The sequence below is a fragment of the Erigeron canadensis genome, chromosome 6, assembly GCF_010389155.1.
Source record: "Erigeron canadensis isolate Cc75 chromosome 6, C_canadensis_v1, whole genome shotgun sequence".
NCBI classification, from domain to species: domain Eukaryota; kingdom Viridiplantae; phylum Streptophyta; class Magnoliopsida; order Asterales; family Asteraceae; genus Erigeron; species Erigeron canadensis.
The window spans coordinates 23,549,851-23,564,300 of NC_057766.1; the positions used below are offsets into that span (position 1 = coordinate 23,549,851).

Sequence of the window (14,450 nt, forward strand, 5' to 3'; positions counted from 1 at the left end):
CTTGTGGGGTTTTTCGGACCCAGAACGGTACAATGTTTTGGTGATTTTTAATACCGGTACGTTGTCGGTGGCGCATCATTAGTCTATATTTGCCGTTGAAAACAAAGAGAGACCATGTCAAAGTGTACACGTTAGCTTTTGTTTTTTTTTCCCCCAGCCACTTGTTTTGGAGGATAAAAAGGTGGAAAAACTTGACTTAGGTTGACTTTGATAAAAAAATATTCCTGTTAAATAATCAAATCAGTTGTCAAGTTAGACGATATGACCACAGAATCGTTTGGTTATATATCTCTTATTTTTTCTTTAATTATTGTTAACAAAATGAAGCAATTTAAAGTTTATTACCAATTGCTTATCTTGATTTTGTTAACCACAAAATCAACTGAAGCTCTTAAGTTGGCAAAGGAAGGTTGCGAAGAAAGGTGTGGGGAGGTCGAGATTCCATTTCCTTTCGGAATTGGACAAACGCGTTGTTTTTTGAACAAATATTACCAAATAGATTGTATCAACTCATCAAAACCATATATGTCAGTCATTCGAAAATGTAGAGGTATTGAATATAAGTTTGCAACAACAGACGATCACGGTTATGGTCTCAATGACTTTTCTGGCCCCTAACAATGGAGAATCGTCTAATTACTACGGATGATAGGCCTCCCGAGTGTAAAGAGGTCTACGGGTTTTTAAAAGAAAAAGATGACAGCGAGGAACCGCGAGACACTCGTTATCTATGCTTGTGTAATACAACAGATGAAGGAAATCCATATCTACCAGCAAATGGGTGCAAAAGTACGCAATTCTGTATTCTTGTCACCATTTATACTTTATTTTTTGTGTCTTGATGATATTCTGTTTAATTATATATGTGGTTATAGAAAGTGAAGAATGTAAACAATGTGAGCACAGCGGGGGTCTTTGTGGAAGCCGGTTAGGCTCCTATGATGACGATAGCTCGGAATCGTCCATGAAACTATATTGTGACTACAGCCACAAAGCATCATTAGGTGTTATTCTAGGTAAAGCTTCTACAGCTAGCTACTTGATATCAATATGAAACACAACAAAAATTGACCACAAAACATGTTAGACTTAGAATTAATTAGGCTAATTGATTATGTTTTCGTAGAGACAAAACGCAAATTTGGGAAAACAAGCTAGTTGGGACATGTTTTTTCGAACACAACTTTTACACGTAAAATCTATTTTACAAACGCAATTACATTAAGTGATGATTATATGTACATGGGAATTGAACCACTACCAGTAAATTGTAGAATCTTTTAAGATTTTATTTTAATCTCTTGCAATTGTATTTATCTCCTTTTAGGTGTTAGCCTAAGCATTGGGTTGCTTATCCTGGTTGTGTTTAGTTATTCACTGAACAACATAATCAGGAAAACAATAGACAAGAGGCGCAAAAAGAAGTTTTTTAAACGCAATGGTGGGCTACTTCTCAAACATCAACAAGCAACAGATAATGGCTTAGTTGATAAAACCATACTTTTCACATCCAAAGAGTTGGACAGAGCCACTGACCATTTTAACGAGAACAGAATTCTTGGTCGTGGAGGTCAAGGCACAGTATACAAAGGCATGTTAACAGATGGAAGAATTGTTGCAATCAAGAAATCAAAGGCGGTTGACGAAAGCCAAATAGAGCAGTTCATCAATGAGATTGTCATACTTTCTCAAGTTAACCACAGGAATGTGGTTAAACTATTGGGATGTTGTTTAGAGACAGAGGTCCCACTGCTCGTTTCTGAGTTCATTTCGAATGACACCTTGTATGAACTTATTCAAGATGAGAGCTGTGAGTTCCCAATGTCTTTGAACAAAAGAATACAAATCGCGGCTGAGGTTGCTGGAGCACTTGCTTACTTGCACTCGGCAACTTCGGTTCCAATATATCATAGGGACATCAAGACAACGAATATACTTATGGACAAAAAGTACAGAGCCAAAGTTTCTGACTTTGGAACTTCAAGGGTCGTATCAATAGATCAAACTCACTTAACTACCAAAGTAAAAGGGACATTTGGTTACTTGGATCCAGAGTACTTTCAGTCTAGTCAGTTCACCGAAAAGAGTGATGTCTATAGTTTCGGGGTTGTTTTACTTGAACTCTTAACAAAAGAAAAGCCAATTTCATTGGCTAGATTTGGTGAATTTAGAAATTTAGCTACGCATTTCATTTTTGCTATGGAAGAAGGTCGTGTGATGTCTTTATTTGACCCAGTGGTTGTCAACGAGGGTTCAAGCGACGAGCTTTTGGCAATAGCTAACTTGGTAGTTCGATGTTTGAATCCTAATGGAAAAAATAGGCCAACAATGAAAGAAGTAGCCTCGGAGTTAGAAAGCATGAGAATGCGGTGGTGTATGGCGTCTACAGTTCAAACTAGTATTGAACTCACAGATTACAGTGAGGAGCTACCGCTATTTACATATGATAAGTCGGCATCAACAATGAGTTTCAAAGACAGCATTACTGAAATCTGAATGATTGTTCGAACTATAAGGTAATGTTTGACCAAGCCTTGATTTCTTCCATTGTTCTGTTTTAATAAAGTAACATCTCAATCTAAATTCGAAACTCAAATTGTCATACATATTCTATGTTTTTCATGTATGTTTGCTATATCCAATTATTAATATAGATTTTTTTAAGAACTTTATTATTGTCTTGTATATAGAGAAGATTAAATATATCCGTTATGGATTGTGAATCCAACTCTTCTTTCTATATCTGTCATATGGTATCAAATATTTGAACACTATAACAAGCTGCTACGAATTGTTATCGATAAGGAAAATGTATAGTAGACGTATTATGGATCACATAGCACACGAATGGAAACTAGATTCATGGAGGATTAATGCAGGGCCGAAAACTTAATTTTTTGGGCCCCTACAGAAATTGGGCCCTTGGGTTGTCGGCTCCTTGCACCACCTCCCCCTTATTAATGGGATTTAGGTATACCACAAAGATTGATTTTTTTACCACAATATAATTTTTATAACACACTGTACAAGTCAGTAATATATATGTGTGGTAATAAATCAACTATTGTGGTCATTTCCTATTATCAAAAGTGGTGTGATTGTGTGAACGACATGGCAATGGATTTTCGGGATTGGCTTAGGCTAGCATACATATATGTGAAACAGTTCAGTTGGCCAAGATAAAAATGAGATAAGTTAAAGAGTCAATGGTATCGAATGGGTGGTTTTATTCCAATAGAGTTATCTGCCATCAACGCCAGCATAAACACGAATAGATAATGAACACGAAGGCTCTTGTTCGATTACTCTTGCTCGTTTTGATAATATTCAAATAACCAGGTGTTAGTTAAGTTAATTAACAAAGGAAAATGATTAATCAACCTAACTCATATACCTAAAGATATGCCTAAAACGTTAAGAATTTGACATGTGAATTCCACTAATTCTCTTTCCTAATCTTGCCTCCTGATTTTTCTACATGTCATCATCTTACTATTAGGCATATCTTTAGGCACACCAATTAGGTTGATTTATCACTATCCATTAACAAAATGTCGTTGTAAAACGTGTTTATATAAAAACTTATACAACAATGTTTTATATTTATTTTTAATTAATACAAACCTATTTGTACTTTGTCAATCTTACTAGCTAATGAGTCTGAGTTCAACCCGGGTATTTTAATAAAACTTTTGATAATATTTATTTGATTTGTGTGTAACTGCCATAGAAGTAAGAATGATTAATGGGTTACCGTTGTTACCTTTATGAAAACTATCTTTTCTATATATATATATATATATATATAAAGAAAAGTTATTTTTAGTACAAGGATTTGAAAGAGTACAAAAAGTACAAGGTATTTCCTCCTTCTTCCTTCCATCTCCGACCACCACCATGATCCTCCGGCGACGGCGACCATCTCCAGCGAAGAGGAAAGTTATTTTTAGTACAAGGGTTTAAAAAAGTACAAGGTATTTCCTCCTTCTTCTTCCTTCTTCCTTCCATCTCCGACCACCACCATGATCCTCCGGCGACGGCAACCACCACCATGATCCTCCGGCGACTGCGACCATCTCCGGCGAAAAGGAAAGTTATTTTTAGTACAAGGGTTTGAAAAAGTACAAAAAGTACAAGGTATTTCCTCCTTCTTCTTCCTTCTTCCTTCCATCTCCGACCACCACCATGATCCTCCGGCGACGGCGACCACCACCATGATCCTCCGACGACGGCGACCATCTCCGGCGAGACTTACACATGTGTAAGTACAACTTTTTTAGCATTTTAAGGTTTAAATTTTCTAGGTTTTTTCCTTCGCGAGACAACCACCACCAGCCACCATCATCTCCGACCACCCTAACCACGGCACCGGGGTCGGCATCAAGGGATTTGCCCGTACCGTAGCAAACCGTCACCATCTCTTGGATCGCCGCCCATCAAATCCATACGATTCCCATATGCATCCCTTGACGGTCAGCTTTGAACGGATGAGGGCCTCTGGCCCGTACCGTATCCACCCGAAAACGAACCTGATTATCGTTGGAAAGTTAACTTATACATGTGTAAGTCTCGCCGGAGATGGTCGCTGTCACCGGAGGATCATGATGGTGGTGGTGTGTAACACCCCAACAAGGCGGAAACTTGAGGCATTAGTAGAAAAGCTCAGCGTGACATGGAAATTAAGTAGAGGTGCTAAATGCATTCAAGGATTGAGTAATTCATACATAATTTAAGTACAATTACAAGTTACAGATCAAATAATGCACAAGGAGCACAACACCATCAATAGTTTACAAAAGAGATAGTCCAAATGATGGCTAACGATCCTAGGCATAACCCATAAACGGGTGCAATGAATCACGGATCCACAAAGTCCAAGCTCAATCCTATCACATGCAATTCAATCATCCATCACGTCTTTGATTCACTTGATTACCTGAAAAGCGTACTAAAAAGCGTCAACATAAAGTTGGTGAGTTCGTAGGTTTTGACTATAAGAAACAAGTGTCGGGATAATAACCGTTTAACCTTGATATGAACATAATTATATCATTAAATGATCATAAAACCTTGAAACCTTGATTTGGATCGATAAACGATCACACAACCTTGAAACCTTAATTGGGTCATCAAATGATCTCATGATTGGGATCGTTAAACGATCACCAAGCCTTGAAACCTTGATTGGATCATTTAATGAACCCCATAACCTTGATACAAACATATACAATCACACAACCTTGATTCACAATTCAAACGAACACATAACCTTGATACACTAGCCAAACAATCATATAACCTTGATTCATGATTCAAACGAGCATATAACCTTGATAAACTAGCCAAACAACCACACAACCTTGATGACATACATAAAGGAACATATAACGATCAAACTAAACTATGAACACGATGTACACTTTTCACCCCAAAATCATGTAAAGAAAGGGGCTATGAACTCACCTTGGTTTCCAAGCAACAATAACGAGTTAACAAAGGGTTATTAACGCTCACCGACCACTACGAGTCCACAACCTATGAATGTATATCATAATATCATCAAAGTCAACTCTATAACCCTAAACAAGTTGATTTAGTAAGTTTAAACCGAGTCACAAACCCACAAACGCTTAAACAACTTTTCCGAGTAAGAACAAGACACTTTGACAAGACATTTTTAGAAATGGAAATGGATTTACTTCAAAAGGATTATACCATGAGAAAGTAGACTCTCCCACGATTTCAACGATAGGTCATACGTCCAAAACGGACTTACGGATCAAAAGATATATGTATATATATGTATATAGTTTGAGTTAAAATCTCAAATTTTGGTTCCAAAACTGACTCACGACTTTGAACGAATGGTTTGTCTTGTGTAGAGCACCAATAAGGTCATAAGAGGACATTTCGGAAAGGTCGGGACGATCCTAGGTTAACTAAAGTCGAGCTAGGAAATGTTTCAATAAATAAAGGCACCAACTGCGCCGCAGTAACAGACTGCGCAGCAGTGTTTCTTCACTGCGCAGCAGTGTTTCTTCACTGCGCCGCAGTCAAGGATCCTGCCCAGCCACTGCGCCGCAGCCTGGAATTACTGCCCAAAAAGCCCAGGTCTGCACCTGGTCGACCAGCAGCCCCCAAATGAGCCAAACACTACCCCAAGACCTTCAAAACCGACCCATGAACCCCCAAAACTAACACTCAACCTCAAATTCGACTTTGTGAAGCTCAAACACACATAAATGGACGTGGGTAAACAATTCCCAACCCACAATTTCATTCCATAACATCAATTAGATGTTGATTTTCGGCCAAGACTTCACCAAGAACACCAAAACCCTAAATCGACCTAAACCAATTTTTGAAGGGAAAAAGACTCACTTAAGGTATACACAAATATTCTTAGACATGGTTGGGCATAACCCACTTCATCATTTCGACCCATTATCAAATTAACAAGAAAAAATTGTTTTTGACCCATTTATCAACAAGAACCCTAATTCGACTTTTGGCTCAATTCGTGACCCAGAAACACTTGAATATGATTAGAAACATAATTATAAACATGTAATGGTGAATATGAGATAGTTTTAACTTACCAAATCTTCTACCAAAGTGTCAAACCCGAAAATGACCCGAATTGGATGATTTCTTGCATTTATAAACCCAAATTTTGATATGTTGATAAGATGATGATATAGATGAATAACCCTAACAAAATCTTGTTTGAAACATTTAAGTTGATGTATTAATTTTAGAGAGAAGGAGGAGAGTGCAAGAGAGTTAAATGCTCTTGCATTTAATAGAGAGAAAGAGATAAGAAAAATGAATGAATGAGAGGGAGAGAGGTGTAAGACTTTGGTTGGGTCATGAGTATGGGTCTAGGATATGGGTTGACCCATGGATAGTTCATTTACTTAATCAATCTAGTTACACCACAAGTTAGCAATCGACCGTTACATTAACGACCATTTCGATCTCATAAAACACCTTGAATATTATGTAAACACAACTTGATTAAAAATGATCATTATATATATATAAAATGTATATTCACCTTGAACACAATTAAATCATAGCCAAACTCGATCATATATAGAGTAAATGATCATTATTAATCAAATGTACACAAAACTAACGGGTCAACAAAAGTCAAATTTCTCGAATGTTACATGGTGGTGGTCGGAGATGGAAGAAACAAGCATGTGTAAGTTAACTTACACATGTACTTTTTGTACTTTTTAAATGTTTGTACTATAAATAACTCACCCATATATATATATATATATATATATATACATTAGAAAGATAAATCTTCAAATCTAGCAAGTGACATAAGAAAAGATAAACTTTTAAATCTAGTAATTTAATGTTAGAATCATTAAATTAGATTATAATAAAAACCATGATGTAAAAAGTACTCAGATTAAAAGATTTATAGTCAGTAATAACATATTGGTTTTCATACTATTCATAATAACGAACCGAATCTGTATTTAAATGAAATCTATTATAAATAAGAATGAAGGCAACATGATAACATATTGGTTTTCTAACTATTCATAATAATGAACCTAGTCTGAAATCTATTATAAATAAAAATAAAGGCAACATGAATAAAAATTATATAAAAGAACCTTACTGTCGCTTAATCAATAAGTTTTCACGCAATGAAATTATAAAGATAAAGAAGTCTAAGGTTAAAAAAGAAATAGAAAAATAAGAAAATGAAATATTAAAAAAAAGAAAATTAGAAAACATCCCATGATGTCATGATTTTGTAAAAGAAAATTAGAAATAAATATTTAATTGACACATTGGTTTATTTCTAAAAATAACTTATATAAATAATCTTGTTTTATTAATATAAAAGATTTATATTTGATTTTCATATCTTAATCATAATATTAGTTTTAATCTTAATCTTAATCTTATTTTATCTTAATATATACTAAACGACAACCGATCTAATCTCAATTGACTAATCACAGTCCTCAGTTTCTTCAAATTAATTAAATCGTCTAAATTATTTTACACTTTTTGGTTTTTATCACCAACTTACACTTTAACCCAATTAAAAAATAATTAATATTTTATTACATATGTCTATCGAATAACAAGCTATACCTAAAATCAAACTTACACTTTAACCAACATTTAGATAAATATGAATTAATATTAATATTAATATTTTATTTTATAATCAAACTAATTGTAGTATTGCTGTATTGGTAATTTTAATTAGACTATTATTAGGATAATCATTTTTGTTTTTAGTAGGTGGAATCAAATTATATTTAGAATACAAATTGTTTTTATATAAAATGTTCCCAATAAATAAAATCACAATACACGAAATCATTGGAATCCCACGAACAAGCTTCTTTTAATCTTCTTAACAACCATGACTAAATCCCATGAAAATAAATTATTTTTTTGCAAGACATCAATGTAAATTTAGTCAATTGTATAATTAAAGTTAAGATATTGGTACTCTGGAAGAGTTTATATAAAGGAAATTCTGCTATACCATCCAACCTTGATTTGATTTAACATTCAATATTAAGATGTGAATATCTTAATCCTTTTTAAGTATATTTTTATATTTAATGTATAAATACTTTTTTTAATATGCTAATTCTTATAGTGATAATATTATAAAACTCATGTATTTGACACTGGTCTAAAATCCAAGTACTAAAAAATACAACTTCTATCGATAATTTAAGTTAGTAATTAAATAATGTAATTATAGAATCGAAGAAGTTAACTACAAAGGTGTAGAATATAATTTTTTTTTTTTTTTAACTAACTCCAACGTGGTTTAGTAATAACATAAAAAACTTTTTACAAGAGGTTCTCATTGTCCGATTTTATAAATAAAAAAAAAAAAATTCACCTATGACCGATGAAATCTTGTTTGGAAAATAAAAACGAAAAAGAAAATGATGGAACCTCAACCGTCACAACCCCATTTGAAAGAATTGTTTCCCACTAATTTGCAACTTACTTTATTTATATATATATAAAAAAAAAATACTGTATTTATTTTCAACACAGGCTTTTCTCGTTGTTTCAATCAAACAAGAACAATTCTCTTTGGAATTTGTTTTGTTTATTTAAACGGTATGTAAGCACAAAATTTTATATACAAACTTATATTACATATATGTAAGTTATATATATTGTTAATAAACTATACAATTAATTGATACGATTAGTATATTTTGTCATCTTCGTACTAGTAAATCTTTAAATTTGTTGTACTTTGTATATTTTTCATTGAAAAATACCCATATATAACAGAAACAATGATGTGTAATGAATCCGTCTTTGAAATTTCTAGAACAATAATCAGATTTTTCCTATTCAGGTTACTTGTTTGAGATTATATATATGTTAATAATAACTTTGTCATATGAGGATATTTGTTGCTTAATAAGTCAAAGTTATATCTTTAATTTCCATTTGAGTGAACAAAATTTTGAAATTTATGTTGAAGTGATATAAGATGTGGTTACAAGAATGTTAAAAAAAAGTTCAAGTACCCTTTGTAGCATATTTCGCCAAGGCTGTTGAAATCGTGAAAATTCATAAGCCATTATTTTAGTGCTAGTATACGTTGTTGTTTTATCTTGGGTTCGTTGTACATAATTATCTGTCTGCTGTCAGTTGAATTGTGTTGCCACAAGTTGATTGGTAAGACAAGTTATGTCCGTTTGCTTTACGCACAACTGCACTAGCAATGTAGATCTTAACATAGGACCACAATCTTTGCCTGCTAGTCGTTCGTTTTATACTGGCATTTTTTTTTTCTGTCTTAGTTTTTTTTGATATATTTACTGCTTTGCTGATATATGCTCATCTGTAGTCAAAGTCTTTAAGGTTCAAGAATCTTTCCATACAAGTTCTGCAGTACTCTTTTTACAAACTACTTCCTACCCTAATCGAAATTTTTTGATATTTTATAAACAGGCATATCATTGTTGCTTATTGGATCCAATGAGTCATACAAAGAATTATATTCTTTGTATCTTATGGGTACTTGTGTTGCTGTCACAAAACATCGAGTCACACGGTTGGTTATTCTCCAGACAAAAGGCTGATTCTAGTGAAAAGCCTTCTGAAAATCCTGAAACTTTGAATAATGTTGTTGCTGAATTCTCCATGGAGCTATTTACTAGTAAGAAGGGAATGTTGCTGGTTGAAAAGGCAAAGAAAAAGGTTGCTCTGTCTAATACTTGTTGGCAAAATGCATATCAGAAATTGTTTGCAGGGTGCTCGGAAATTTTAGCAGGTGAAGAACAGCGGTCTAGGTTTGCTTGGCATCTTACTGATTGCTTTCAGAAGGACACTGGGAGGTCCCCGTTTCCTTTTTGTGATGTAAAATCTCGCATGGTCGATTGTCTCAAAAGGCTGGACCAGGAGGTCCATGGCATCTATCTGGAGTTCTATCTGGAGACCAACACTATCTGCCATCAATTACAGTGAGACCCTTATGCCCTCTCTCAAAAACACACATGCACTAGCACACTTACACTATATTTTTATCTTATAGATCATAGAAAAAAATCCATCTAAAGGCATCCATATACATGTTTTTATTTTTAACAAACAAGGTATACTTGCTCCATATTAAGATAGAACTCCAATGAGTAGTCGAACTCTACTTGCAGGACTGATGCATTCAAGCGACAAACAGAAAGATTGGTGAATGAACTCAAGAGATCTGCTGAAACCGCAGAGGAAAAGCTAGATAACATAGGAGAGCAAGCAGAGCGCTTGTTGCATAGTTCAGATCATATTCATAAATCTTTAACTTCTATTGATGATCAAACCCAACAACTGGCTCAAACATCAAAAGATGTTGAAGAACGTGTTAATGTTGTGTTAGAGCATTCACAATCGGTGTATCAGCAATCCCTTGAAATAGCAGATAATCAGTTGGAACTGCGTAACCGACAAATAAATATGAATGAGAAGCTCGATGAAGGGATGATAATGCTCAATGAGTCTACTAGTAAGTTGGGTGAAGAAATGAACAATTTAAGGAACGAAGCTGTTAAAATCGAAAAAGAAATTGACAAACTTGGAGATGCAATGTTTATGAAAATGGATACTTTGCAAACCAAAGCTAATGATATCGAGAACATAGCAGAAGTCTCTTTAGACAAGCAAAAACAACTCGTTGAACACCAGATGGCTGCTCTTGAGGCTCTTCAGACTGTCAATAGCTTTCAATCCCAAGCAATGGAAGAAAGCAGGTAAATTTGTTTTTGGCTAAATAGGCGGGTTAGGTAACACCGTAACACTTTGAAATGGGCTCAACTCATAACCCGTTAGTTATTAGTATGGGTAAAGTTTTCCAGCCCGGGTTTACTTAACAAATAAACAGTTTTTGGTTCTACTGTTAGTGAATATTTTCTAAATAGTAAGTGTAAGAGGTTTGCATGTATTAAAAATACACATTGGGCGACTTTGACCCATTTCACTCGTTTATAGCTATTAAAAGGCGGTATTAAGGTTTCCATTTTAGTGTGAAGGATAAAACATAACCCGAATCAACCCATACACAATACGCATATATATACTAATTGAGTTTTTGAAACTGATTGAAGGGAAACTGTGCAACGGATAGTAGAGTTACGTCTTAGTCAACAAAATGAATTTATACAAATGCAAGATCAACTTAAGCAGAATAATCACAAGCTACTAGAGAATTCAAAAGCTGTATTGGCCGCCCAGGTTGACCTTTTTAGTTTCATTTCTGCAATGGTTATTCAATTGAATGCGTGTTGTCTCATTCTTATTAATCCTTTTATGTTTGATAGGAAAATTTCGAATCAAAACAAGCAAACATGTTTCTTGCCATCAACAATCTTTTCACTCTGCATAATGCAATTTTGTTGGAATCACGGGTCATTAAAGCTTTCATGATATATTCTGTATTCATTTACATTCTATACATGTTTACAAATACAAAGCAAACCTACAATGTGAGATGCAGGTTATATACAGGTAAGTTAGCAAGATGTTACTTTAAATCGTTTAAACATTTTTCTTTTTTTTGTCCTTACATTTATCTTTTCGTGCAGGGTTATGTGTGACATTCTTTATCGAATTTCTGGTGTTTCGATATGGGTTTGATATTGAAAAACAAGCTTGGATTATCAACATTGTTAGGTTAATATTTGCAGTTCTTGCATCATGCCAACTTGTTTATGCCATTTACATATACAGGTAAGAAAAAATCTACATTTGTATACATCTCAACATTATATTAGCCGCTGCCTGCATTCTAAAATATCATTTATTGTATCTTGTATTCAAATTCGAGCAGAGACTACGAGACATTAAACCATGTGATGCTGCAATCACTAATGGAGAAGATTAATGGCATTTTAGGAAAAAAGCAGTTGTTATGTGACGATGATGATACTGATGTGAACTGGTCTTCGTGGGTTGACACCGATATATCTGAAGATGAATTGGAAGACCTTAACAAAGACCCCGACTTCATACTCCCGGAAGAAGTCAAAGAGAATCTAATCACTACTTCAGTTTCAAGAGGATATAATCTGCGTCGTAAAGGTAGATAGCTTTAAAGTTCTTATGTAATCGGGTTTAAGAAATTTGTAGTTTTAGACTTACTGTACAAAGTACTAACCCATATGAGGTTTAGATATTAAAAATTAAAACATCATTATTCATTCATATTTCATAGCCATAACTAGAGCTTTTCGGCCCAATATTCAGATGGAAGATCTGCTTGAAACATAAGGGTCTGTTGAGATATCTTGTTTGGCTGGGAGGTCTTAGTGCAAAAGAACTAAATGCGATGCTATTTTGTGCAAACAAGTCATGAAACAAAGTATTTCCGGGCATTTTCTCTCCATGGTCTTAGTAAAATGATTAAATTTTCTGATAGAATTGACTGCAAATAGAACGAAAACGTGAAAACTCAAGAAACTCTATAAATCGTCTTACATATATATGACAGAAATCTTGTGGTACAATTTATTTGAAGTAATTCATTTGATGGTAAAAGCTTTTGATAATTCAAGATGGTTGCAATTTGGTAAGGAAATTTAAGATGATTACAATATTTGAATTGTCTAGTGTTTTACTGTTTTATTGTTTGACTTTATTAAAGTCAAAGGAAGAATAATTAATAGATAGTTTCTCATTATGAGTGGGGTTTCCAAAGAGTAACCCTTCTTTTTCTTGGAGTGGAGCTTTTTTTTGGAAAGCTCCCTATTTTTTATTATTACTTTTTTGTTTTAAATTACTAAATTATACAAAAAAAAACACAATTTTATTAATTTTTTCATACATCACACAACATAACTAAACAATTATTTCAAGCATCACACAATACAACTAACACAACTAAACAATTAATTTTTTCTAAACTTCAGATTGCTTCGTAGCAATTCTCACTCCTCCACGTGATGAAAACTGTTTCGAAATACCGCATTGTACTCGGCCAAAGTCCTTGCAACTATTGCACCATGTTCATCGGCGCGACATTAGTTCACACGGTAGAACATCATATTGAATTCGTGAATGTCTCTGCGCATGTGGTGCCATTTAGCGGTCACCCCATCTGAATCTCGATATGTTGATGGTTGGTTTTCATAAGCAAGGAAAAGATGGGTCACTTTCGGCCAGAACGTACGTTCCTTTTAATAATTCCTGCACAACGGGTCGTCTAACACCTTGACCCTCTTATTTCTTCAGACCGAGTCCAAGCCATTTGATTATAGAGAGGTAAAATGAGTTAATTTGAAAAATATAGAGAGAAAAATGGAAGATAGATTTATAAAAATGAGGAGTATGTATGGAGTATTTATAAAAATTTAATTAAAAAATTAAAAACAAAAAACAAAAGCCTCAAAAGGCTAACGGATCAAATTTTTGAAAACTGCGTGACTACAAGGCGATGAGTATTGATTGGAATTCAAATTTTTGGACATTTGCCGCCCCTCGGAGAGGTGTAGCGGACGGCGGCGGGCCATTTGCCCCCCACCCCACTCCATACAATCTAAAACAAATCATTCCTATGTCTTTTTAATTTTTCAACCATTAAAATATCTAAACTATTCTTTTTTCTATTTACAAATGTAATTATCTCCGTTTAATTTTTAATATACATATAGTAACTTTAATGAAATTTATAATATACACCCCTCAATCTTTAAAACAACTACACTACTCCCTTTACATTAATTACCTTTACATTAATGACCACGTTGTTATTGACGCCACCAATACCATCATCGCCGCCACGCAGGTACCCTTTAAGTTTACCTAAAAGGGCTAACATTTATCTAGAACCCATCGCTTCCACCAATTTTAGATGGGAACTAGAAAAATTAGAACTTAATCTTATGATTTGTATGTATTCATTATATTTGTTTATTTTTTTTCCTTTTTTAAAGGTGAAATTA

The 14,450-nt window shown here is 34.0% G+C and overlaps 2 protein-coding genes across 2 annotated transcripts; both read left to right on the forward strand.

Annotated features, from left to right (window-relative positions):
• The first annotated feature begins 608 nt into the window (after positions 1–608).
• Positions 609–2,565, forward strand: LOC122602540 (wall-associated receptor kinase-like 2). The gene is made up of 3 exons (XM_043775146.1): positions 609–789; positions 876–1,016; positions 1,328–2,565. The coding sequence occupies exons 1-3, from the start codon at positions 621–623 to the stop codon at positions 2,494–2,496; spliced, it is 1,479 nt and encodes a 492-aa protein (XP_043631081.1). The 5' UTR covers positions 609–620; the 3' UTR covers positions 2,497–2,565.
• Positions 2,566–10,002: 7,437 nt separating this feature from the next.
• Positions 10,003–12,697, forward strand: LOC122602539 (protein GAMETE EXPRESSED 1-like). Its single transcript, XM_043775145.1, has 6 exons — positions 10,003–10,487; positions 10,677–11,264; positions 11,619–11,745; positions 11,832–12,018; positions 12,096–12,240; positions 12,341–12,697. The coding sequence occupies exons 1-6, from the start codon at positions 10,003–10,005 to the stop codon at positions 12,597–12,599; spliced, it is 1,791 nt and encodes a 596-aa protein (XP_043631080.1). The 3' UTR covers positions 12,600–12,697.
• Positions 12,698–14,450: the final 1,753 nt, after the last annotated feature.